Genomic DNA, 24,505 nt, shown 5'->3' on the forward strand with positions numbered 1-24,505 from the left:
GGGGGGAGCTAACAGCAGTTAGTCCTAGAAAGAAGAAAAGGTTCTAAAATTAATTGTGGTGATGATTGTACAACTCTTCTTAATATGGTTGACTTATTTAATTGCATGATTTGTGAATTATATGCCAATAAAATTGCTTTAAAAATAACTTCTTTGGGAACCTTACCCCATGCACACCCCTTCATATTGCTGTTTGTTCCCCAGATTCTAACACTGAAAATGAAGATCGTTTGTGTCCCTTACAGATGCCAGAAGTGTCATTTTGACATGATGTAAATGAAGAGGACAGAGTATGTTGTGGGAAGGGTTAGAAGGAGGGAGACCATGCCTTCAGAAGTGTATAGGCCTAGATGGAAAGTGTGTCAAGAAACAGCCCCCCGTTTTGACTTTCTTGTCTAATAAAGATTGCTATGACTTTGTAGCAAAATTTTCTGACTCACCCTTGAGTTATACTCAATTAACATACTCCTTGGGACTACCTTGGCATTCTTATGAAAGAAATTGTTACCAAGAGCCTGAAATGAAAACCACATAAAGCTACAGATCAAAATCCCTCTCGAGTATAGACACAAAACCTCTTAACGAGGAACCTACAAATGAAATCAATCTATCAATAAATGATATCCTGCGATCAAGAAGGTTTCACCTGGAGACGCAAGGTTGCTTTAGCATATGAAATCAATCAGTTTGTTCATCGTACAAACATAAAAAATAAGAGATCATCCTGAAAGTCCACCGAGACACAACGTATGCTGTCTCCTCTCAGCGCTGCTCCTCACCATGGAAGCACTCATGGACTATCACTGAATAGTGGCTGAAATCAGACAAAACATTAAAAGACACAGACAATGGAAATGAACGATCAGTTACTTCATGATCACACGCACATACTACTGACTGTAGAACCTATATGCAAGAGCGCAAATTATTAACTTGAAAGGAAACCCATCTCCATGGTCTTTGGGGGAGGGAAACCTTCCATAGAGGAGCTGCACACAAACCACACACACACTCACTGCCATCGAGTCGATGCCGACTCAGAAAGACCCCACGAGGCGGGGTAGAGCTGCCCCTGTGGGTTCTGAGACTGCAACTCTTTGAGAGGCTGGTGATCTCAAACTGTGGACCTTTCGGATCACAGTTCAATGTATCACGACTACGCCACCAGGACTCCCTTGAAACACACACAGAAAACCATAATAAAGTGGACCCTGCAAGTAGATGAACCTTAACAAGATGGCATCCACAATTGCATTCATCTCCTTCAACAGCCATGACAGACCACGGGACTCGGTAGCTTAAAATGACTCAAATCTCTCTCACTGCTCTAGATCTAGGCCAGAAGTTCATGGTCCAGCTCTGGGCAGGGTTGCTTTGCTCTGCTAGCCTTAGACGACGCCCATAGGCAGGCTGATGCCCGCCCCCACCACCGCTGTCCTTCTAAGGCCTCTGCCCCAGAGGTGACTCACTACCACCATCTAGATATGTACACCATTTTTCCACCTCCACTCTCTTGGGCGGGAGGGTGCCCCCCGCACCTTCTCTACCATTTGCCTTTGGTGGGCCTGCCCTCCAATCTCCACCCTACCTTACCCCATCCCACTCCATCCCATCCCACCCCAAGCAAACCAGTCAGAGACAGCTTGTCACTGCCATCTTGTGGCCATATCTTTCCAGTGTTCATCCCCAAACTCCCTTTACCTCACATTGCTAGGTTGAGCTGAAGTCAAGCAGCCTGTTCGGATTTTTTTTTTTTAATCCGTTTCCTGAGCCTGGTGACATCGTGGGCTGGCATTGAGCTTCCAACTTCAAGGTCAGCAGTTTGAAACCATCAAGCTCTCTGCTCCAACCCCACAGGGGCAGTTCTACTCTGTGCTACAGGACTGCTATGAATCGGCCTCCACTGGAGGGCAGGGAGTTTGGGTCTTGTGGCTTGGAGCTTTGAAGGCATGGTGGCATGGGGGCATAGTGGTTACGAGGTGGACTGCTAACTGCAAGGTTAGCAGCTGATAACCACCAGCCGCTCCTCGGGAGAAAGACAGGGCTTTCTACTCCCCTAAGGATTGACGATCTCGGTAACCCACGGGGGCAGATCGACCCTGTCCTATACGGTTGCTGAGTATAGGCTGCACTGACTCGATGGCAGTGTTGGCTTTTTATGTGCCAGGCCAGCTCACAGACACCTTCTGTGCACCACCCAAAGGTAGCTGCCCTCCAGTGAGGCCAGGGGAGACTCAGAAGGGTGGAGACCATGAGCCCTTTCCCAAAAGTTTCCCTTTATGCCCTCGGTGTGTTGACCAACTCTAGCGGAAGGACCATTGGGAAGCCTTCCTTTCCACCGTGTCCTTGGCCAAGAACAAGCCCAGAGTTGTCAGTGTGCTTATGGGTCAGCTTGAACTACAATCAAGAGTCACAGCCACCCTTCAGGACAAGTCTAAATATGTATGGCAACACCAAGCCTGCCTTCTTTCCTGGAATGGCTGGTGGATTTGAACAGCCAACCTCATAGTTAGCAGCCCAGCAAGGAACCCAATACGCCAATATGAGTAAGAATCAACTGGAGAGCAGTGAGTTTGGTTTGGAATGATGATGAAGCTGCAGCCCTGCTGGCTTAGCAGAGAGCTAAGTGCAAGGTTGGTGGTTCAAAGCCACCAGCTGCTCCTTGGCAGAAAGATGAGGCTGTTTGTTTCTGTGAAGTTCCAGCCTTGGAAAGCCTGTACAGGGTGGCTCTGAGTAAGACTTGGTTTGGTGGCAGTGGGTATGGTGGGTGTTACAATGAAGAGTGGGGCTGTGAGTACTGCGTCTCAGGCCTCCTGCCGGCCAGGCCCCTGGCCTCATTTCAGAAAGCCAAAGCAGCCTCCCCCGCGCCCTGCACCGGGTCTTGACTATGGCTATTCAAATGTCATTTCTTGCTTACTGCGTGGACCTGCACTGTTCTCACTCCTGGGGAGGGGAACATGCTTTCTGGTGCTCACTGGTTACTTGGAGCAGTGGAGAGATGCCACAGACAAGCAGGGTGTGTGCACTCGACCCGGGAGCCACGGCAGTTCTAGGTAGGGTGGGAGGGTGCTCAGGCAGCTAGTACAGCAGGCTTGCTGGCTCGCCTCATAGGAGGGATCCAGCCAATTACTCTGGAAACCCAACCAAAGGAAAGTCAGATCCCAGCTTCTGGGCTGGTGCTGATCGAAAGTCATCTACACTCAGCCCACCGTGCAGAGTGCCCACGATGCAGCGGCAGGAGGGGCAGCGGGCAGAAACTTCAGGGAAGGGAGGAGTCAGATGATCAGCCAAGGCCGGCTTGCCCCACTGTGACTTGAACTGCCAACATTATACTATTATACCATTAACGCCCAGGTCTGTAACCTCCTAGGAAAGGCTCAAAACTCAGCCAAGAGTCCTTCCACTTGCCAGGCCAGGCCCTTGGCATCACAAATTTCCACAAGGCCCCTACTCGTACTTCGATGTCCGAAAAGACAGTGAGAAGTCGGTGTGAAGCTTCTATTCAGCAGACCAGGTGGCAGTGACTCAAAAGCCAACGCCGTGAAACGCAGGGACTGCTACATGGGCGTGTGAATAAGACAAAAAGACACTTGTGGCCAAATCAAGCTGGGAAAAGATATTTGCAATGTACATCATACATCGAAGCAAAACCTACTGATACACGCCTCCTAAAGTCCAAGAAACAAAGACGGCCACCGCCGGAGAGAAAAATGGGCCACAGGCACTTCACAAATGGCCCTCCAACTCCTGAGGAGATGGTCAACCCCGCTAACCACCAGAGAATAGCAAGTCTAGTGGATGGTGACAAGTCAGAGGTGTAAGCAGGAAGCCATCCCAAAGGCGCACAGGATTTTCTCTTGAAATGTCCCAAATGCCCTCCCTAACGGATGCAAAGTGCACTAGGGTAGTTAGTGCACCAGCCGTGAGAATGGGGAGCGCGGCGACACAGGTGGAGGTCAAGATGGCACTCTCCCTGGTGGGCCTTGGCCTGGCATCCCCGTGGGCATGGAGGAAGAAGACCTCCATGGCCAGCAGGAGCAGAGAACAGCCAGCCCCGAAGCGGGGACGCCAAGGCTGGTAGTCGGTGCTCGAGTAGCTGCCCTCTCGGTGGGCCGGGCAGGTGAGGGGAAAGCAGAGACGACATTGTCCTGGCTTCATCGGCCACAGGTGGCCCTACTCAATGCACTCCATGACATGTATCTGCAGGGTGTCAATGTCTGGAGCCTGATACTGGCACTTGGGACAGCAGAAATCTGGAGGCTCGTCTGGGGGGCTCCTCCGCTGGCCAGGCAAAGCCAGGTGAAAGGAGTGGTGGGCTAGGAGAGAAAACACAGACGGGGAGGACCAGGTCACCACGCATGTTGAACTCATGAGGCCAAGGGTGCTGACGGAACTGTCAAGCAGCAGGCGGAGGCGCAGAGTTAGGGTCCTCCAGCCCAAGCTCCTCCTCCCACCTCACTCACCTGAGGCAGAGGGCAGGGGAGGCTGCGAGCCCTCGACATGCCGCTTACGCATATCCTCAATCAGAGCCCTGTGGAGACAGGAAGCCCCCGTGAGCAGGTCACCCGAGCTGTCCATCCCACGTCCACCTGGCAGCGAGGCCCACCTGGCCGAGTCCTGCGAGCTGGCCTTCAGCCGGCTGTACTCCCTCTGCAGCTGCTCCAGCTGCTCCTGCAGCAGCTCCTTCTTCTCAGCCAGCTTCTCCCGGGCCTGCCTCTCGGCCTGGAAGTCCGCCTTGTAGATGTCCGCCTAGGGAACCCGTGAGAGAGAGCTGCCAGGACTCCCAGCAAGTCACCCAGGCCAGTCCCCAGGGTCAGAGTAGACCCAAGCCTGCCTTCCCAGCATCCACGGTGGCACAAGGACCCTCACTCTGTTGAGAGTGATCTCCAAGTGCGCTGAGAATTCAAGGACTAGTGTGAAGGGCCAGGAGAGCTAACAAAAAGACCCCTGCTAGGGGTGATGTCAAAGAAAGGTGCTCAATGTAGATGGGGCAAAGGCTGCTCCAGGGCTTAACACTACAACCATCCAGAGAATCAACATTCGCAGCGACACTCCTTGAAAGGAGAGCGGGGCCAGGGCAGCCAACCCGAGGGGGTCACTCACCTGGGCCCGCAGCACTGGGACGGTCTCCATCACCGTCTTATGCTGCTCTGCCTCCTCCTTCAGCTTGTCGATCAGCTCCTGCTTGGCTACCAGGGCCTCCTCGGCCTGCTGCAGCCGCTGCTTCAGGTCTTCCAGCTGGAGGCCCTGGAGACAGGCAAGCGGGCACTGAGGTCAGGCAGCTGCCCTGGCTAAGAGTCCAATAGTCCGGGGCAGGGCCAGGGAGGGCAGATCACAGAGAGCAATAGGTGTGGGGAGAATGCTGAGATCCAGAGGGCAGAGGTGAGAATACCGAGAGCAACCCTTGGGGTAGACCTTCTCTTTCCCCACTCCCACCGGAGGCCACCCATGGGCACTCACGACACAAACCTGCCTGCTAGGTGCTCATTGTGCCCAGTGGCCCCTACCCCAGGAGCCTAATGGGCTACACCCTTCTAAGTCTCTCAGGAAAACCTTCATGCAGGACATCGCCCACCCGTCAAAGACCAGAAGCCTGGAGCACCCGCTAGGGAAGGTCCTGTGCACCAGCACCACGGGACCAGGGCAGCAGGTGAGAGGGAGGCACTGGGAAGGGGCTCACTTAGCGCTGGCTGGGGTCTCCACCAAGATTAGTCTCCCTCCTCAAAGCCCATTCTCTTGGACCTGGAGGCTAGAATTGGGGGGTCAGTCCCCGGGACATCACTGTGGGGGCTCAGGGACAGTGGCCAGCCCAGCACCGGCCTCCCAGCCCAAACTCACTCGGTTTCGCTCACTGTTAGCCATGCTGCTCTTGATGTGGTTGTCATAGTCTTGGAAGAGCTGGTGATACGCCATCTGTAACTGGGCCAGCTTCCGCCTAAGGGAACAGATTGAGACACACCCTCGGTCTGGGCCCACCTCAGCTTTGCCTTCCTGTCATGGAGGTGCACTCGGACTTGGGCGCTTCAGGCCCTCGATTTGAGGCAGGGTCTCCTGAATGGCAGGTATTATTACAAGTGAATCGCTAGTGGCTAACTGTAATGGATTTTCCCTTATAAAGACACCATGAAACACAACTGCCCTCAAAACCACTGCCACCAAGTCCACGACGATTTCCTGCGACCCTCCAGGACAGGATAGAACTGCCCCTGTGGGTTTCCGAGGGTACAAAACCTCATCTTTCTCCCCCGGAGCAGCTGGTGGTTTCAAACTGATGACCTTGCAGTCGGCAGTCCCAGACACAGCCAAGACGCCACCAGGACTCCTGCCGCACTGCCCTAAGGAAAAGCCGGAGTCTGTTTTGGACTAATGGAGACTGAAGAGGTGTGCCCCACTACAGCACTATGATAGGCTCCTGCTGAGAAAAACAAAAAACAGCTATGAGAACGTGCTTGTCTGTCTAATGAGGAGTTCGTGCGCAGTCTCCTTACTGCTGCCTTGTAAGGGCGAGTTCTGGAAGGACTGGGGAGACTGGTAGCCTGAGTGGGGACAAGGGGGGGAGATCTTCTTCAGCAAGTACCCTTTGGAGTCTTTGCATTGGTAAACCATGGAAATAAACCTCTTCAAAAACCAAAGCATGAATGGAAAATGGTTACAAAGTCCATGGAAAATGTTTCTCTCTTGAGGTTTAGATTAGTGGCGAGCAGTCCTGTGGCTTCACACCTGTGACCTCTAACCTCACACTCCGGGATGTGCTCAGCTTCTCGGCCCCCACCCGGCCGACCGCCACTCACTTCTCCTCCGAGGCAGCCTGGCGTTCCACGCGCAGCGCAGCCTCCATGCTCTGGCTCTGCATGCGCAGCTGGTCCACCTGCACGCTGTGCTGCTGCTGCAGCGCTTCTCGCTCGCTCTCCAGCTGCCGGGCCTGTTCACTGGCTGCCCGAGCCCTGTGGATGGAGCTGGGGGTCATGGGAGCCCGGCAGGGGGCGTCCACGAACAGCCCACTGGGCAGATGCCTGCGTCACCTGCTGCTGGAGAGGGCCACATGGGAGGTAACCAGTGGTGGTAGCCGGCCTCTCAGGAGGGAAGCCTGGATGGCAGCTCCCACAGTCACCAACCTAAGACCTTCCAGCTAACCACTGTGGCTGTGGCTATGGCCCTGGAGACCCTCGGAATGTCCTCAAGTCTTCAATCCAGGAAGTAATTGGAGAGCTGGGCGTCAGCTGGGACCCTGGCTGTTGTAACTACTACCATTGACTTGGGGAGGGGGGTGCAGAGTGCACATGAGCTGTTTGCTCTCCTCCAGACTCGGCTGCCATCAAGTTGAATCTGCCTCTAAGTGATCCCTAGAACTGTCCATCATCTTTCTCCCGTAGAGGGGCTGCTGAGCTCCTTTGGGGGTAAAACCACATAAATAAGGTGTACGGAACCCTAGCGGCACAAAAGAGAACCTTATGACCAGTCAGAAAACTGAGCCAAGAGGGGAGTGTGTCCTTTGCACTTGACCCCTGTGCAGAATACTTCCTAGATCAGCCATTCTCAGCCTGTGGGTCAAACGACCCTTTCACAGGGGTTGCCCGATTCAGAACAGTAGCAAAATGACAGTGATGAAGTCGCAACGAAAATAACATGATAGTTGGGGGTCACCACCACATAAGGTATGAGAGGGTCGCGACATGAGGAAGGTTGAGACCCACTGTCCTAGGTCTAGGAGTCAAGAGCGCTGTAACACCAAAGATGTCATAAGCATTGGCCTAGCAGCAGAGTGTGGCACGTCTGAGCACCAATCAGTGGTGCTAGAGGGTCAGGCAGGGCAGAGGCCCAATGGGCCTAAGGGCTGAGGGCCAGAGAGAGGTCTGGCTATGACCACCAACAAGAAGCTGTCCTGCCCCAAAACTGTATGCTGAGTCATTGTTGAACCTGATTAGTAAGCTGATAGTTCCCTAAGAATGTGCTTTGTGAGTTCTGTGTGGCCACACCTTTCTTCCAGTCTCCAGACCAGGCCCTTCCTGAGGACACCTGAAGTGGCCTCTGGGGCAGGGCCCCCTCCCACTCACCTGACCTCGAAAGCCTGCCGGTCCTTGGTGGCAGCCTCCAGGCGGCTCTGGCTCTCCTGGAGCTCCCCCAGCAGGGACGTCACCTGGGCTTTCACTGAGGCCTTGTCCTCAGCCATCTGCTGCAGGAAAACACGCCACTTCCTGTCAGCTCAGCTCTCCGCAGCAGCGCCCTTAACCTCTGCTCTGCCCTGCCCCCACCTCCAAGTTCAACAGCCCACTGCAGCCTGCCTCTTCTGCCTACACTGTAAGCCCTCTTCCCTATCTCCAGGAATGGGCAACACCAGATGCCAGAAAGGAGGGGCAGAAACACAGCCAGCAGCCTGGGAACTATCCCCCACCTCCGATGTCCAGGCCTCAGTCCCAGGTACCTTCTGCTGCCCCCTGGCTCATGGGCAGAATCTGTGGCCCCAGGATCTGGGCACCTGCTCTAGTCATCTGCCAGGAGCCCAGCCCGAGTGCACCCCACACTCCCAGCTTCCTTGTCCCCTGGGCACCGGCGGCAAGCTTCCACAGGTTTCCCTGTCCTCCCCTCTGAGACCTCACTGTGCTGCCCAAGTCCTTCCTGGCTCCACCAGGCCAGAACTACCCTGCCCTGCCCTGCCCCACCCACCCAGAAGTGGTCCCTGCCCCTCCTAGACCCTTCCCCAAGTGCCTCAAGTCAGTAGCTGTGGGCTGTGATAAAGGGCAGCTTGTCTGAGCCCGCAGTGCCTCGGCTACCTGCTGGCACCTCTTCAGGTGCTCCAGCTCCTGCAGGGCCTGCTCCCGCTGTCCGGTCAGCTCCACCTTCTCCCGGCTCAGCTTCTCCACCAGCTTCCGGGCCGCCCCGAACTTCTGCAGGAGGAACGCCTTCTCTTCCCTCTGGTTTGCCTGGAAACGCAGCAGCTCCTCGCAACGCTCGCGCAGCGTCTGGTTGCTCTGACGGATGGCATCTGGCGTGCGTGCGGGGACACAGCGGAGAGGCTGGGCGGCCATCACAGTGCTGGCCCCCGCCCCGCTACCAGGTCTGTCCCAGAGGCCTTCCCAGCAATTCCTAGGCTTTCATCCAACCCTTCCCATCTCAATGACACCATCAACGGGCCCTTAAATTCAACGAAACCCTGCATGCCCAGATGAGGGTCCAGGGAAAAGCAGTGGCCCCTCCAAGCATGACACACAGAATGGTCGGTGACCCCAGCCCCCGGGGCCCTGAGGACTGAGGCAGGATGGGTAAGCCAAAGGCGGCCGAAACCCCCAACGGAGCAGTGTGAGAGAGCTTCACAAAGTCCACGGGAAAATGCCGTCATCTTTTCATCCCTTTTTACACAAACTGTTTGAAGGCCCCTCGCACCGGAAGTGAGCCCTTAAGTAAGGTGCCTAGACTAGGCAAGTTCCTGGCGACCAGAAGTTGAATGGAGGTTACCAGGAGCTGGTGGGAGAGGGCTGGGGCGGGAGTGGGGGGTGGCAGCTCCATGTTGCCGATTTGGTCAAAAGCTCCACAGAACAGTCACTGCTGGCCCCAAAGGCACCTGTGTGGGTCTCCGCCAAGCCAGCGGCTCCACACACTCGCTTCTTCATCCTGCCTGTTGAGGACCGCGCAAGCGTGCACGTGCTTCTTGGTTCAGTTGCTCTACAGCAGCGGTTCTCAACCTATGGGTCCCCACCCCTTTGGGGGGCGTCAAACGACCCTTTCACGGGGGTCACCCGATTCCTAACAGTAGCAAAATGACAGTTATGAAGTATGGTTGGGGGGGGGGGTTGTCTCCACAACATGAGGAACTGTATGAAAGGGTGGCAGTACTAGGAAGGTTGAGAACCACGGACCTAGAACCCCCACCCCACCAGCCAACCAGGGGCAGAGTCACAGCCTCTCCCCAGAGGTTCCCCCACCAGCCCCTCCCTGCACTGAATGCTCCAGCATCTCAGGAGCACCTCCTTGCAGCCAGCCAGCCAGCACCCATCTGAGAGAGCCACTGCTGCCACCAGACACAGGAGGCCACCATTTGCAGGGCAAGAAGGAACAGCACAGGACACAGCCATGTGATCTGGGGGACAAGAGCGCTGGCTACCCGGTCCCTGCACCCCACCCCGCTACTCTAGGCATGGCAGTCCAAAGAGGACACCCTTGTGTCAGAGGACAGGGGAGCAGATGGCACCATCCCCAGCCAGGCGGGCCGGTCCCGGGCCCTCTCACCTCGAAGCTCCTGGTTCTCCTCCAGGCAGCGCTGCAGAGTCTCGGGAGCACCCGGCTCAACAGGCAGGTGGAGCATCGTGGGCTTGCCCAGAGAAGACTCTTCGGGCAGCACAGCCTGCTCCCCCGCTGGGCCACCACTGGGCTGCACCATCTCACCAGGCAGATTTTTCCGAAGCGGCCTGTTCATCCAACACAGCTCAGTCTAGAAGAGAGAGGCGGCCACTGCTCCACACCCACCCCAGCTGTGAACCCAGTTTATCCCCCACCCTGAAGTTGCAGGCTCTGAACTCCACCCAGGTGACACACTGAATCCAGGGTATGCCCGTTGGAGATCAGGACGGGAACATGTGCCGAGTGTTCAAGGGAGGGAGGGGCTGGTGCCTGTTCCTCACCTAGCATAGGAAGTTGAATGCTGGCCCCACAAAAGATACAGTCACCTAACCCTTAGACCCCAGCCTGTGACCTCAAGATGAGGAGACCACCCTGGATTAGCCAGTGGGCCCTCCATACAATGACATGAGTCCTTATAGGTGAGAGGCGGTGGCCACATGAAGACAGTGGCAGGGACAGGAGGGATGCAGCCACAAGCCCAGGATACCTGGGCCCCCAGATCCTGGCAGGCCCTCCCCTGTGGATACTTTTGTTTCTGGTAGGACTGTGCTCCTGCCACAGCAGCCCTGGCAAGGAATGGTGCTAAGGAAAGTGCCAGTGAGAACTGAGGAGGGCCACCAGGACCTTGCTCCCTGGGCTTCCAGAACCATCCACTCTCCTGGTTTTTCTCCTGCCTCACTAGAGGCTTCTTTGCTAGATCATTTTCTCTCAGGAATCCCACTCTACGCACATCAGGCCTCCAGGCCAGACACCCCTGGACCTGCCAACAATCCATCTTACTGAGAGTCCCCAAAGCTAGTCCAAAGCCTTCCCTCTGATCACTTGATAACAGATCTACCCCTTTCTCCCACGATGACTCCGGGAAGTCATGGCAAGCATATTCTAGAATCCATTTGATGGCATTAAAAAATCCCAGCTCTCTGAGGATCACTGTGAGTCAGAATTGACTCTATAGCAGTAAAGTTTTGGTTTGGTTTTGTTTTCTCTGAGGTGTGATAATGCCTTGGTTAGGTTTGACCGAATGCACGGAGTTAAGCACATCCATACACAATGGAACAAACAGCATTTGACCCCCCAAAAAAGTAAAGTACTGATGTGTGAAGCATTATGGCCTAGCTAAACCTTGGCAGCCTGCTGGGCAGAGAAATCACAGACCACATGCTGTATCGGTCCACTCATAGAGACTATGCAGAAACTGAAGACACACCGAGAATAAGATTGTAGTTACCAGAGACTGTGAGATGGGAGGAATGAGGGCTGGTGGCTGAAAGGCACAAGGTTTTATTTGGACATGATGAAATGTTGTGAAATTAGGAAGTGGACAGAGCTGTACAACTTGGGCACACCAAAAATCACGAAATTACGTACTTTAAAGGGGTAAAGTGTATAGTTGGGGGCTATGTCTCAATAGTCATTGTTCATAATAAAAATGGGAGGGGGGAATAATGGATTCAACAAGATTAGCTTGAAGGAGCTCTGGTGGTGTAGTGGTTTACACTTTGGACTGCGATTCACCAGATCAGTTCGAAACCACCAACCACTCCTTGGGGAAAATACAGGGCTTTCTACTCCTGTTAATAGTTAGGAAACTCACAGGGACAGTTGTACCCTGACTGTCACTATGCATGGACATCTACTCAATGACAGTGAGTTTAGATTGAAGTAGACCATCCTTGGAAGATTTACTATACTAATCCTTCTACAGCAAACATGCCCAAGGATATTGGCGATGACCTTCTCACAAGTTACCCTTGCCCCCCAAGTCTGCTCCCTTCCCCACCAGCACCATCCATCTACTTCTGAGCCCATCTGTGCTGTGCTCAGAAGCCTGCCGTGGCTTCCCACTACCCTCCGCGCAAAGTCGCACAAAGTCCCTCCCTCCATCAGGAGGCCCACCCCTCCCTCTCCCTGGCTGGCTCTGCCCGGGCTACACTGACCTCCTCTGCACCACTCACTCAGTTTCAGCTCACAGACAGGGGATGAGGTCAGGGAAGTAGGGTGTTTGCAAAGGAGAGAAAACACTTAGCTGCTTTTTTTGAGGTCCTTCTAAAGAATTTAATGCCCCCAAATGCATTCAAATTGTATAGATATAAAGTGTCTTCTTAACCAGTTAGTACCCTTCGCTTTAGACATGGAGGGAGGCGCCCAAATAGTCCCGCTAGGGGCTGAAATAGCCCGGCTCCTGAATCTGCCCCCAGGGCCGGGCGCGGTGGGAACCAACCGGGAGAAGACAGCCCGGACGTCCCGGGGCGTCTCGAAGAGGCAGCGGAGCGCCCCCGATGCCACCCTGCCATCCAGAAGGAGGACCACACCTGTCAGCAGAGTCGGCTCAACGTGAGAAGGGCGAGAGCAGCGGGCTGCAGCTAGACACCCCGCGCTCCCGAAAGTCCCGGTGCAGCGGTCGCCCTTGCCTTTCTCCCGCAACAGAAATCTGCACTTCCGGCTTCCTGTGTCATAGCCATGGGATCCGGAAGCGAATCAAGCCAGCCCCTTCCAGGCGACCGTAGATGTGGCGAGAGCTGCGCGGGCACCTCACGGCCGCAACCTGCAACCAGGAAAGCCGGAGCCTGTCATCCTTGGGCGGTCGGGCGGGCTCCAAGCCAAATGATCAGGAACACCTGCTGCTTTTCTGGGCGTCGCACCCTCCACTTCCCGGCGGTTCAGGCGCCCAGCCGCCCCGCACTTGGGGGGGAGGGGAGAAAGGAGCCAAGACGAAGCCGACCAATAGGACACGAGATTTTGCCAAGGGCTCGCCCCCGAAGCAGTCGACTGGCGGAAGTCAAATGCTCCGCAAGGGCTCATGGTCGCCTGGGGGCGGCGGGAAAGCCGGGGCGGGGCGGAGTAAGAGATGGGGACTCGAGGGAACGCCATGGAATTGCACCCGGCCAGGTTAAGCATCACCTCGACAGAGATACCCAGTGATGCGGAGCAACAGCGACGGGGACGTAAGGCGGCTCCCAGCCCGGTGACCAGCGCAGGTGCCTGAGGGGAGGGGCGGCCACGGGTGCTCGGGCTGGGCCTGGGATGCGCGCGCAGCTTTCTCGCGGTTTTTTTTTTCCCTTCCCCCCGCCCCCAACCTCCCGCCACTCCCGTCCCGCCCTGGAGAGGCCGGCCAAGGCTCCGCCCTGCGCGTCTCGCCTGAGGCCCTGAGGCTCAGCCGAGGCCCCCGCCCCCTCCCGCGCCGGTTAAATGGGCTGGCGGGGCGCAGCCCCCGGAAACGGCCACGCGTTCGGGGCTGAGGAAGTTCTAGCGTTGCAGGCGTCTGAGGACACTGAGGTAACTGAGGCGACGTGCGGGCCCACCGAGAAGTCAGGCGGGGGGCCTGCTACTACCCTTTGGTTGAGCCGAGTTTGGCGTACTTGGTGGAGGGGCCGAGTCAGGAGGGCTTAGCCGACCATAGGACCGCCCCCGCATCCTCTCCATCGGCCGCTGCGGGCTTGGCAGACCGTGAGAGGCCGCCCAGGTTAGCGACTGCGGAGCTGGCAAGAACTCCCATCTTCTGCTCCTTGAGGAGTGGCGGAGGAGTTCCCGCCACAGGCAGGCTGTGAGAGTGCCGTGGGCTGGGGCTGGGGCTGGGGCTGTGAGGTCCAGAAAGTTCCCTGGGAGAAGGCAGTCTGGAGGAGTGGCGGGTGCCTGCGGTTAAGACTGTGCTGGGAGCCCACACACATACACACACCCCCTCCCTGGTGCTACCCGGTGCCAGGACTTGACACAGGCCGCCTTTCTTTCCCCAGAGAACACCATGGCTGAGCAGGTGGCCCTGAGCCGGACACAGGTGTGCGGCATCCTCCGGGAAGAGCTGTACCAGGGCGATGACTTCCACCAGTCTGAAACGCACATTTTCATCATCATGGGCGCCTCGGTGAGTCCCCTCAGCCCCACATCGCAGAAGCCACACTCACTGTGCGGCCGGACCGACTAGGTCCAGTGGCTGCCCAAGCAGTGCCAGGTGTCCCTCTAGCTGTGGCCACACTCAAGGTCTTCCTCCTCCAACCTGGCACACGCGAAAGCTGAGCTGCAGACCTAGCGCCTGCTTCTTCTCAGAGTATCCTTTTCAGACTTGTTTGTTACTTAGCAGATAGCTCCTAGGAAATGAGTCCCAGAGGCAAGACCTGAGGCCCAATTGCTACCACCTCATGGTCCCCGGGGACAAACACTGTGTCATTTAACACCATCTCTTTGCTTGCTGAAGGCTCCTTCCTCGGCCTGCCCCAAGCATTTATCTTGTAGAACTGCCATTTTGATTTACTAGGAAAGGCTTGGGATTCTTGTTCCCAGGGACGAGGCCTGCTACCCTTCACGTGGCTGTGAATTCTTAGCCTGAGTGTCTTGGGCAAGAGTTCTGCCCAGCAACTCCCACACTGCAGGCGCCAGCCCTCTGCAGGCTGGAGGTGGTGGTGGCTCTTTGGTAACTGGTCACCACCCTGATAGTCTGCCCTGTCCCTCAGACACCGGGGAGATTATGAGGAGCAGTGTCCAGCCCGCCAGACAAAGCAAAGCACACTGTCCCCTTTGAGCCCCGTTGGCATCAACCAAGCACCCTTCCTCCCAGGAACAGGCTCAAGGCGAAGGGAGCTGGGACTTCTCGTCCTTCACCCGGACCTACACGTGGGTGGAAACTTGTCTAGTGTCTCATTGCCCAGAAACCCAAGAGGCTGCAGCCTGTGGAACTAGCTCACACTGTGCCACCTTGCTGCCTCTGGCTGGGGTCATCCTGGGGCAGGGTGGTGGGTGGGGGCCATGCAGATCATTTTCACCTTGATAACCCCGAACCAGAGGCTGCTGTGACCTTGCTGCAGCCACTTTGTCTCTCAGAGCCTCGAGAGAGGGCAGGCTTGAACTGCCAGCCTTTTAGTCAGCAGCTCAGTGCTTCAGGGCTTTGTAGCTTGGGGTACAGCAACTCTGTTCCGTCATAAGTGACAAGGTTCCCCTCTGCTCAGAGGTTCCAAAGCTGGGGGTGGGGGGATGCCCTGGAGCCACTGTCGTCCTGCTGCAGACCCCAGCAGCCCCAGCCCCTGCCCCTGGCCATTGCCTTCAGCAGGAGGCAGGGGTACCAAGTGAGTACACGCAGTCCCTGTGACCAGAGAAATGATAGCATGAGTGAGGGCCAGTGGCCTGGAGAGCCGTGCTCACATTGCCTGGGGGAGGGGGTTCACGTTGCCTTGGATGCCAGCCACCTGATGCCCTGGGGGCCCTTCTGAGCCCTGAGTGGAGCAAGCTGACAGGAGACCGGTGGCTGAGCAGGTTGGCCGAATGTGGGCAGCCTGTACCTCCTGTCCATGCTTGCCTAACCCTCACCCACACTCCAGCTTCCTTCCTGGGGGCAGCCTGAGGGCCGCATAGGGTTACCAAACCAATTCAGTGTGGCCATTTCCCCTATTCAGCACTCCCTCCGCACCCCATCCCCCCCACAGGGCGGGGGGTGGGGGTGGGGCCCGCGGGGCACTTTCCCAGTGGCAGAAAGTAGGGCTGTCAAGCAAGCCAGGGGGCGCTGGAGCGCCTAGCCAAGCGGCACCCTTGAATGTTCAGCAAGATGCCTTCTCCCCAGCAAGGCCCTGGCTGGCCCTGGCCTCAGTTTCCCCAGCCTGGACCTGGAGGGCTTTGAGCTGGGCAGGCCGAGCTTCACTGGACCACACCCACTCCTCAGCACCTCTGGACTGCTTCCCGTTGGGCGATAAGATTCTTGCTGTGTCACAGTGACGTTGGCGCTCCCCCAAAAGCCTGTGATTCACCACTGGGTGTGGAGGGCGGCCCTGTGTCAGAGGCTCGCCTCGGCGAACCCCAGCTTCGCTCCCAGGTGGCCAGGCGCCAGCTGGGCCCCAGCCAGGCTCAGGTCACGGCCCAGCCTACAAGCTACTTCTTGACCCTGTGACCCCAGAGGGAAAGGGCCACCGCTGCCGCCACCCCCCTCCTTGGGCCTCCCCTCCTTCAAACCAAGAGAGATGCCTACAGGGTTTGAGGGCAGTATCCCAGGTTTGTCGCAATGAAGAGCTCCAGCCAGGGACAGAACTGGCTGAGGGTGTTGCTACTGGGGGTCTTAATCTGGGTCCAGGCCGGTCAGCTGGCCAGGTGAGAGCAGACCTCCCGGAATCATCCTGACTCAGCACACTGAGAGGCAGCCCATCAAGCCAAGACATTTCCTCCTGAGGTGCTGACTGCCCGCCCTGCCTACCGTCCTCTCTCAGAGGCTTTGAGACCAGCGGCAGTTAGAGGGGCTAAGCTGAAACTAGGCAAGCCGGTTCTATCACTAATTAATCCTAAAGGGTGTCTGTCAACTGGGTCCCAGTGGATCTGAAGAGGCCAGCCCAGGCCACTGCTCAATGACCCAGCTGGCCTCCCGCTTCTGGGATTGGAGTATAAGGAAACATGACTTGGTGTTAGGAGGGCTTAGCCGTGTTCATGGACCCCGTGCGTCACTGTCACTTTCAGAGCGGTGGTCAGCATAAGCTGTAGCCACTGGGTGCAAGATCACGGCAGGGAGTTCCTTTTCAGGTGTCTTGCTAAAGGGCACATGGGGGATTTCACCTTCTGCTGGGGCTCCTGGTGTGTCGGGTGGGTGAGAGCAGACCTAATAAGCACAGGACAGACTCCAGCCACCTGGCGGCCCACATCCAATAGGAAAACGGTGTCCGTGAGCCTGGTCAAGGCAGGCTTTTGCCTTCTTCCATCAGGTGTCCTTGCCCGGAAGCCTTCTCAAATTCCTTTTGCAGTTCCTAGGCAGGTTCAGCATCTAGCCCTCCCACGTCACTCCCAAGCTCCCTAATGACCAGGCTGGCACATGAAAGGGTCATCATGCCTTTGTTCTTCCACCGCCATGGCCCGAAGCCTCACCGCCTGCGGGGCACTCAGCTCTTCCCAGAGCTTGCTGAGAGAGTAGACCGTAGCCTGTTCATTTGTAGACTGTTGGATTGAAGCGTAACTTTCACAAGAAAATGGATCTCAGACTGAGCCTGCTCAGCTCCCAAGCCAGAATTTCTGGCCAGGTCCTTGCCCCCAGGGCGGCGTGCTCAGGTGCCATGGAGGCCTGTGGGTCTGGCTGCTTTCCCCCAACATTGTGGCTATCATCCCTATCTCGCTGTGGCATCGGGGCCCTGTCCTGTCACCAGGGTTGGCGCCACTCACTAGGCCAGCCTCAGCCCCTCCCGTACTTCTCTGCACGCCCTTGCCATGGGCCTTTCTCCCCATGAAAAGTCATGTAGGGGCTTTGAAATGCGCTAGTCTTTTCCTTCGCTTTCCAAGTCTCTTCATGGCTGATCTCTAAGGTAATGGCCCGATTTGGTCAGTTGGTTAGACTTGCAGGGCCCAGGACATTCCCAGAAAGTGTTGTGTGCCCCTCCCCTAGGGAACCAGGAGCCATCTCTCCCGACCTTTCTTAGCAAACCTAGGGCTTGATTTGTCTTCTGAAGATGTTCAGATCCCCACGGATTCCTAGCTTGAAGGAAGGCTGCTTTAGAAACCAGCAGGCACCATGCCACCACTGCCCAAGGCAGGCCTTACCTTTGCCCAGATGACTTGCAAAAACTGTTGTGGGGTGGGACCTCATTGATTTACTTCACCTGTAGGGAGGAGAAGCAGCACCGCCCGAGGCTGGCTCCAGGGAGGTGTTGGCCCCAACAGGCTCCAACCTGCCCAGCAGCCCTGCCCCAGCCAGCTGGCCCTCCCAGGGCAAGTTCTCTTTTGTGGCCACACAGAACTCCCAAACTCACAGGCGATAGGATTATGGGCTTTATTAGGGAAGTAACAGGTTAAAAGTTCCCAAAAAAGGAGTGACCAAATGGAACAGGGACAGCATAGGGTACACTTTGTGAGCAGAACAATGGCTGCTGCTGGCCCTGCTCAGGGCCCCACTAGGCAAATGGGCCGACCAACCCCCACTGCCAGCAGCCAGCATGTCACTCTGGCTTGCTCTCTTGCTCAGCCTCCTGGGTTTTTGAGGTTCTCCATACAGGGACCATTGGTTCCAAATGATACTCTTCATTCTGAACCCAAGTCCAGCATTGCCTAGATGAGCCAGTAGCAGATGTTATTGATGCAAAAGCATTCCCCCTTAGCGTGGACGGGGTTTGTAAATAGACACCCCTTGTCACTGTGGAGCGATTCCCTGTGAGTCCTAGCGCTCTGCCCAGGCCTTGTCTCATCGGGGAGGTTTGTGGTTGCCAACTAGATGTCTGCGGTGGTCAGGGTTGTGGGTTGAATTGTCCCCCCTGAAAAATATATGAAAGGCCCAGCCCTCACGGCTATGAACTTGATCCTGTTTGGAAGGCGTCTTTGCACTTAGGGGAACATGAGGGCATATGCACTGCAGTCAAGTGGGTCGTCAGAGTGATGTCTTTAGAATAGACAGGAGAGAGTCATGGGGCAATGGAGGCAGACCTGTAAACCAAGAAATGCTGGGGCTGGTCTGCCTCAGTCTCCTTCAGGGCCTCCAAGGCAGACACCCTGATGTCAGACTCCGGGCCTCAGCCTGGGAGCTCGTTGATCCCTGTTGTCTTTCAAACGGCAGCTCAGCAGCCACATGCAGCTCTTTCAGTCTGTACACGTGGCACTATTTATGCTTCGAATAATTTATAAATTGTTGCAAGGGACAGGATTGGCTCTTCTGTCTGGAAAGTTTGCTAACCCCTGCTTTAAGCCATCCAGGTGGTGGCGTTTGGTTACCCTTCCCTCCTGACTACTCCCCCTTGAGTCTGTTGGAGGGGCCTGGATTTTTCTAGGAACTGCAGCCCCATTTCCTGAGAGGCACCCAGGGCAGCGTCAGTTGATTCAAGCCCTAGCCTGTGTCCCCTTTCTGCAAAGCAACATTTCTAGAGGTTTGTCTTATATGGGCCTTTATCAAACAGCAACCCTGGGCCCTATTGGACCTGTTTTGTTTGCCTTCCATTTTATTTGCTTTTGTCTTATACTTTATCTCCTTATCATTTACTCGATTTTAAAATCCTGCTGCCCTTTCTTTGCCTTCGCACATTGAATATGTGCACTGATTCTCTCCCAGTTCTGGGGGCCAGTTGGCTGGGTTGAAGGGGTTAGCCAGGCAGCCCAAGGGTAGTCGCCTCCTTGTCTGCAGCTGCTCCTGGGGGCCCCGTGGACACCTCCCTCCTCCTGGTACGCGTCTCTGCCCACGTTGTTCCTCGTAGCCCAGTGCCCCTTGGATCAGGGCTTCCCACACCCCATGGGGCTCCAGCACAGGCTCTGTGTGCATTGTCACTGGGGTCTCAGAGGAGCTGAATTTCCTCTTCCTGCTGTTGCTTCGAAGGAGACCCCGGACTTGTGGTTTGCAGTGCCAGAGTGGGCTGGGCTCCAGGGAATCCCAAATGGAAGGCAGCCTGAGGTCCGTTTGCAGAAAGGCCTGGCTGCCCACAGGAACAAACCAGAGACACAAGTGGCGACTTGGCAGTGCCTGCAAGATCACCCAGATCTGGAGGGGCCGTGGTTCAAGGCCTTCCCCAGTTCTCCCCCTCTGACCCAGCTCTTCCTTCTTCACAGGGCGACTTGGCAAAGAAGAAGATCTACCCCACCATCTGGTAAGCAAGTACCCCGCCCCCACAGCCCTTGGGCCAGGCCCACCCGCCTACCTGCTAGTGGTCACTCAGGCATGTCTCCCCTGCCCTCAGGTGGCTGTTCCGAGATGGCCTTCTACCTGAAGCCACCTTCATCGTGGGCTTTGCCCGCTCGCGCCTCAGCGTGGCCGATATCCGCAGACAGAGCGAACCCTTCTTCAAAGTGAGTGTGACCGGACCCAAGCCTTTCCTTCCTCTACCCTCCAGGTGAGGGGCCACATTAGGACAACTGCCCCAGCCTGAGAGCATTTTCAGGCAGCCCACTCAGGTGGGGGGGTGGAGTGAGGATTGAGGATGCGCTAGAACTCCTCTCCTTCGCCCCCGCCCCCCACACACGCCCCTAAGGCAGAGCCAGGGAGGAGACCCAGGGCTCTCCTTCTGTCTGCCTTGCCCAGGCCACCCCCGAAGAGAAACAGAAGCTGGAAGAGTTCTTTGCCCGCAATTCCTATGTGGCCGGCCACTATGACGACCCTGCCTCCTACCAGCACCTCAACAGCCATGTGAACGCCCTTCACCAGGGCTCCCAGGCCAACCACCTCTTCTACCTGGCCCTGCCCCCCACCGTCTATGAGGCGGTCACCAAGAACATTCGTGAGACCTGCATGAGCCCCACGTAAGTTCCCCCTGCTGCCACCTGGTGGCAGCATTGCTCCATGAAAACCTCCCTGGGTCACAGCCATATTGTGCTCAGCTGGTCTGGTTTGGTATGCAGTGTCTTCTAAACTCTTAACTGTGGACATTCCTTTTGAGTTCTGTTTCTTCTCCAGTGAAGATAACACGTTGTGAATGTCCTAGAGCATCAGAGTAGTGCTGTGCCCCACCTTTTTAAAGTCAAAATGGTGGATCATTCCACTACTGACATTTCTGTGTAGGAGAAAAAAACTTTTTCAAAAAGAAAAACCTTGATTCTCCCCTTCCCCTCCCAACTGCTGGGACCTCCAGGGACCCCGCAGGGGACATGAATTCAGGGCTTGGCATCGGGCAGGGAGCGTGGGTGGCTGGGCCTCCAAAGCAGGTACTGAGACTCATCTGGCAGGGGCTGGAGCCGCATCATTGTGGAGAAGCCCTTCGGCAAGGACCTGCAGAGTTCTGACCGCTTGTCCAACCACATTGCCTCGCTGTTCCGGGAGGACCAGATCTACCGCATCGACCACTACCTGGGCAAGGAGATGGTCCAGAACCTCATGGTGCTGAGGTGCGGGCTCCAGGCTGGCCGTGCAGGGCAGGGTGTCCTCATCCATCCCATTTCCCCCCCAAGAACCCTCAGCAGCGTTCATCCTCTTGTGTGTCTATCCCTGTCCCTGCCACCCCCACCAGGTTTGCCAACAGGATCTTCAGTCCCATCTGGAACCGGGACAACATCGCCTGTGTGATCCTCACCTTCAAGGAGCCGTTTGGCACTGAGGGCCGCGGCGGCTACTTTGATGAGTTTGGAATCATCCGGTGAGAGCCTGGGAGGCCGCACCAGGGACCAGGCAACTCCACTGGGTGGCAAGGAGCAGGTTTCAGGGCCTTAGGTTCCTCCAAAGAGAGAGTGAGTGTGTGTGTGTGTGTGTGTGTGTGTGTGTGTGTGTGTGTGTGTGTCACACACCACCGCACCCCCGACCATCAGAAGCAGCTCTGCCCTCTCTACACAGGGATGTGATGCAAAACCACCTGCTTCAGATGCTGTGCCTGGTGGCCATGGAGAAGCCCGCCTCCACCGACTCAGACGACGTCCGGGATGAAAAGGTGGGGATGACAGGCACGCTGGGATAATCTATGTACTTTTCTGTCCCATCAGGAGAATGAGGTGGCCCACAGCTGTCAGTTGGCAGTGACCACAGCCAAGCCCCCCCTGCTGTGATCAGTCACCCCAGCGTCCGCCACCTCATTAACCAGCTCCCTTTCCATGGCACCATCCCAGGTCAAAGTCTTGAAGTGTATCTCTGAAGTGAAGGCTGAGGATGTGGTCCTGGGGCAGTATGTGGGGAACCCCAGCGGAAAAGGGGAAGCCACAAAAGGATATCTGGACGATCCCACGGTGCCCCGCGGCTCCACCACAGCCACCTTCGCTGCTGTCGTCTTATATGTTGAGAACGAAAGGTGGGACGGTAGGTGCCACTGCCAGGGCCCAGCAAGGGCAGCTAGTTGTTACTCGGTACTTGGGAGACAAAGAGGCCTGTATGAACCAGAGTCCCCCAACCACTTGCCATATGTGTACCCACATGCTTAGACTCACCTGTTTTCTTGAATACTCATGCCTACAGACCACACGCTCACCCCCCCACAACTTGAATCCACCCCTCCCCACAAGCAGCGGGGAGCAGGCTGGCAGGGTTTGAGTCTCCCTGCTCCTGGCCCCTAGGTGTGCCCTTCATCCTGCGCTGTGGCAAGGCCCTGAACGAGCGCAAGGCCGAGGTGCGGCTGCAGTTCCGAGACGTGGCCGGTGATATCTTCCACCAGCAGTGCAAGCGCAACGAGCTGGTGATCCGCGTGCAGCCCAACGAGGCCGTGTACACCAAGCTGATGACCAAGAAGCCCGGCATGTTCTTCAACCCCGAGGAGTCAGAGCTCGACCTGACCTATGGCAATAGATACAAGGTGCTTGTCTCTGGGGATGGCGTGGGGTGGGGCGGGGTGGGGGAGCAGTGCTGTCACCATGAACCCTTTGTCCATCTTGCTCCCAAAGAACGTGAAGCTTCCTGACGCCTATGAGCGCCTCATCCTGGACGTCTTCTGCGGGAGCCAGATGCACTTCGTGCGCAGGTGAGCAGAGCCACTGCCCCCGACAAGGCCACCAGCCCGCCAGGCCTGGCATGAGAAGCAGCCTGGCACCCGTGGCCTGCTCCCCAAAACTGCTCTTGTCTCCATAGTGACGAGCTCCGGGAGGCCTGGCGCATCTTCACCCCGCTGCTGCACAAGATTGAGCGCGAGAAGCCCAAGCCCATCTCCTACATTTATGGCAGGTGAGAGTGGGGACAGAGATGTGGGGGTTGGGGGCTGGGACCCCCCCCTCCCATGTCTCACTGTGTGTCGTTCTCCCAGCCGAGGGCCCACAGAGGCAGACGAGCTGATGAAGAGAGTTGGCTTCCAGTATGAAGGCACCTATAAGTGGGTGAACCCTCACAAGCTCTGAAGACCTGCTCCCCAACCCCGGCGCCTGTGCCTCCCTCAGTTCAGTAGGACTTGGGGATCAGGCATCAACCTCACATTCCCCAACCCACTGGGCTCAGCCTTGAGCTCCCAATACATTCCAAAATTCAGGCTGTAGGCAAGGACCTTCCTGTGGGACCCCATCCATTGTTCCCAGGGCCCAGGACAGAAGTCAAAGATAGTGACACCACCAGGAAGCTATGGGCTTACCCATCCCCCCTTAGAAAGGAGGAGATCCAATCTCTTGAGAACATGCTGCGGCACCACTAGACATTCCAGCACACTCCTGAAAGCCAGCAGCTAGTCCCCTCCCCACTCCCCCCCTGCCATTAAAGCCACATGCCACAGCCTTGTCTCATCTCTCCGCCCAACATGCTTCTCACCTTGGCTTCTCAGCCAGGGCCCCTGGGTGCCACTCATCTCTGTCCCAGCCCCAAACCTACATCCCCATGGCCCAGGCCGTTCTCAGTGGAAGCAGCAGGGGTGTGAGGCTCCCCCACAGATGCCTGGGTTGCGGTTGAAGGGTGATCACTGCGCAAGGCAGGAGTAGGAGGTCTGGCTGGGGACGCCTTTCTCCTGGCTGCCTGAAGGCCAGGGCAGAGCAGCTAGAGGTCCAGGTTTGCTGGCCTCTGCTTTGAGCAACTAGCACCAACCAACCACACTGTGGGGCCCACCCCCACAACAAGGAGACACCTCAGCCCGGAAGCCAGGCTGGGACCAAGGGGCTGGCAGCAAGGTCTGCTGGCCCTGTATTCTCTGGTGGGTACACGCCCCAAAGCAGACAGAACAAAACACGCAGGCACAGCCATAATTCTGGTTCCTTCTCAACTAGCCAAGAGACGTGGCTGAAGAGCCTGGCTCTGGGGGTACAGGACTAATCTGCCCCAAACTCAGCAAAGTCTTGTAAAGACAAATACTGCCTGAGACCCCTGGTATAAAAGAAAAGATTTAAGAGTTTTCACCAAAAGAAGTGGACTTGGAGGGGAGGGGGAACAAAAAGGAGGAAGGAAAGATCTAGACAAGCCTCCGGTCGGCCCCATTCAGCAATTCGGGAAAGTTGCCAACCCTGAACAGGCAGCAGCAGCAGCAGCCAGGGAGTCACCAGGGAATGCAGCATCCCCTTTGCCCATAGGTGTACCCAAGCCACACCCACTGCTGGCAAAAGGATGCTTACTCGGTGTCCCTGTAGGATAACAGCTCCCTAGGGGACAGATGGCTTCACCTTTCGTCTGTGGAATCTTGTGCACAACCCAAGGCATAACCCACTATACCCCCAGGCTTCTTGACAGTGAAGGTGCCAAGCCAGGGTAGGCCCATGTCCATGGTGACTCCTGAGTAGCTGTCATGGAAGAGGGGTTCAACATCTAGGGGGTCACCAGCACTTCGCCCTCCACCTGGGTCCTTGGAGCCCCACCAGGCTGGGAAGATGGAGAAAGCCCAGAGCTGGGGGAGGGGGAAGCCCAGCTTCCTGTCCAGGA

The 24,505-nt window shown here is 56.5% G+C and overlaps 2 protein-coding genes and 1 non-coding gene across 7 annotated transcripts; 2 read left to right on the forward strand and 1 right to left on the reverse strand.

Annotated features, from left to right (window-relative positions):
• Positions 1–3,601: 3,601 nt before the first annotated feature.
• Positions 3,602–13,013, reverse strand: IKBKG (inhibitor of nuclear factor kappa B kinase regulatory subunit gamma). Of its 3 annotated transcripts, none has more exons than XM_030889038.2 (10): positions 12,648–13,013; positions 10,225–10,426; positions 8,772–8,983; positions 8,055–8,170; positions 6,792–6,944; positions 5,839–5,935; positions 5,104–5,247; positions 4,607–4,749; positions 4,464–4,531; positions 3,602–4,316 (listed from the first exon to the last, which is right to left on the reverse strand). In XM_030889038.2, the coding sequence occupies exons 2-10, from the start codon at positions 10,409–10,411 to the stop codon at positions 4,174–4,176; spliced, it is 1,263 nt and encodes a 420-aa protein (XP_030744898.1). In that variant the 5' UTR covers positions 10,412–10,426; positions 12,648–13,013; the 3' UTR covers positions 3,602–4,173. The 3 variants fall into 3 exon arrangements, with proteins under 3 accessions (XP_030744898.1, XP_004717607.1, XP_045141461.1); XM_004717550.2 differs by having other exon boundaries at positions 8,055–8,173; XM_045285526.1 differs by lacking the exon at positions 12,648–13,013 and adding an exon at positions 12,557–12,640 and having other exon boundaries at positions 8,055–8,173.
• G6PD (glucose-6-phosphate dehydrogenase) lies at positions 12,901–23,374 on the forward strand. 3 transcript variants are annotated; one of them, XM_045285524.1, is made up of 13 exons: positions 12,901–13,313; positions 14,070–14,197; positions 19,819–19,856; positions 19,947–20,055; positions 20,288–20,505; positions 20,929–21,087; positions 21,210–21,335; positions 21,530–21,623; positions 21,799–21,985; positions 22,240–22,475; positions 22,564–22,640; positions 22,748–22,840; positions 22,920–23,374. In XM_045285524.1, exons 1-13 carry the CDS (start codon positions 13,184–13,186, stop codon positions 23,008–23,010), a joined length of 1,686 nt encoding a protein of 561 aa, XP_045141459.1. In that variant the 5' UTR covers positions 12,901–13,183; the 3' UTR covers positions 23,011–23,374. The 3 variants fall into 3 exon arrangements, with proteins under 3 accessions (XP_045141459.1, XP_004717609.1, XP_045141460.1); XM_004717552.2 differs by lacking the exon at positions 12,901–13,313 and adding an exon at positions 13,497–13,611; XM_045285525.1 differs by lacking the exon at positions 12,901–13,313 and adding an exon at positions 13,777–13,798.
• On the forward strand, positions 20,626–20,756 carry LOC115873981. The gene has a single exon (XR_004048737.1). It is a non-coding gene; the product is annotated as a small Cajal body-specific RNA 24 (non-coding RNA).
• Positions 23,375–24,505: the final 1,131 nt, after the last annotated feature.

This window comes from Echinops telfairi, unplaced genomic scaffold (genome assembly GCF_000313985.2).
Source record: "Echinops telfairi isolate 266 unplaced genomic scaffold, ASM31398v2 ScPeMD7_7472;HRSCAF=8510, whole genome shotgun sequence".
In the NCBI taxonomy this organism is placed as follows: domain Eukaryota; kingdom Metazoa; phylum Chordata; class Mammalia; order Afrosoricida; family Tenrecidae; genus Echinops; species Echinops telfairi.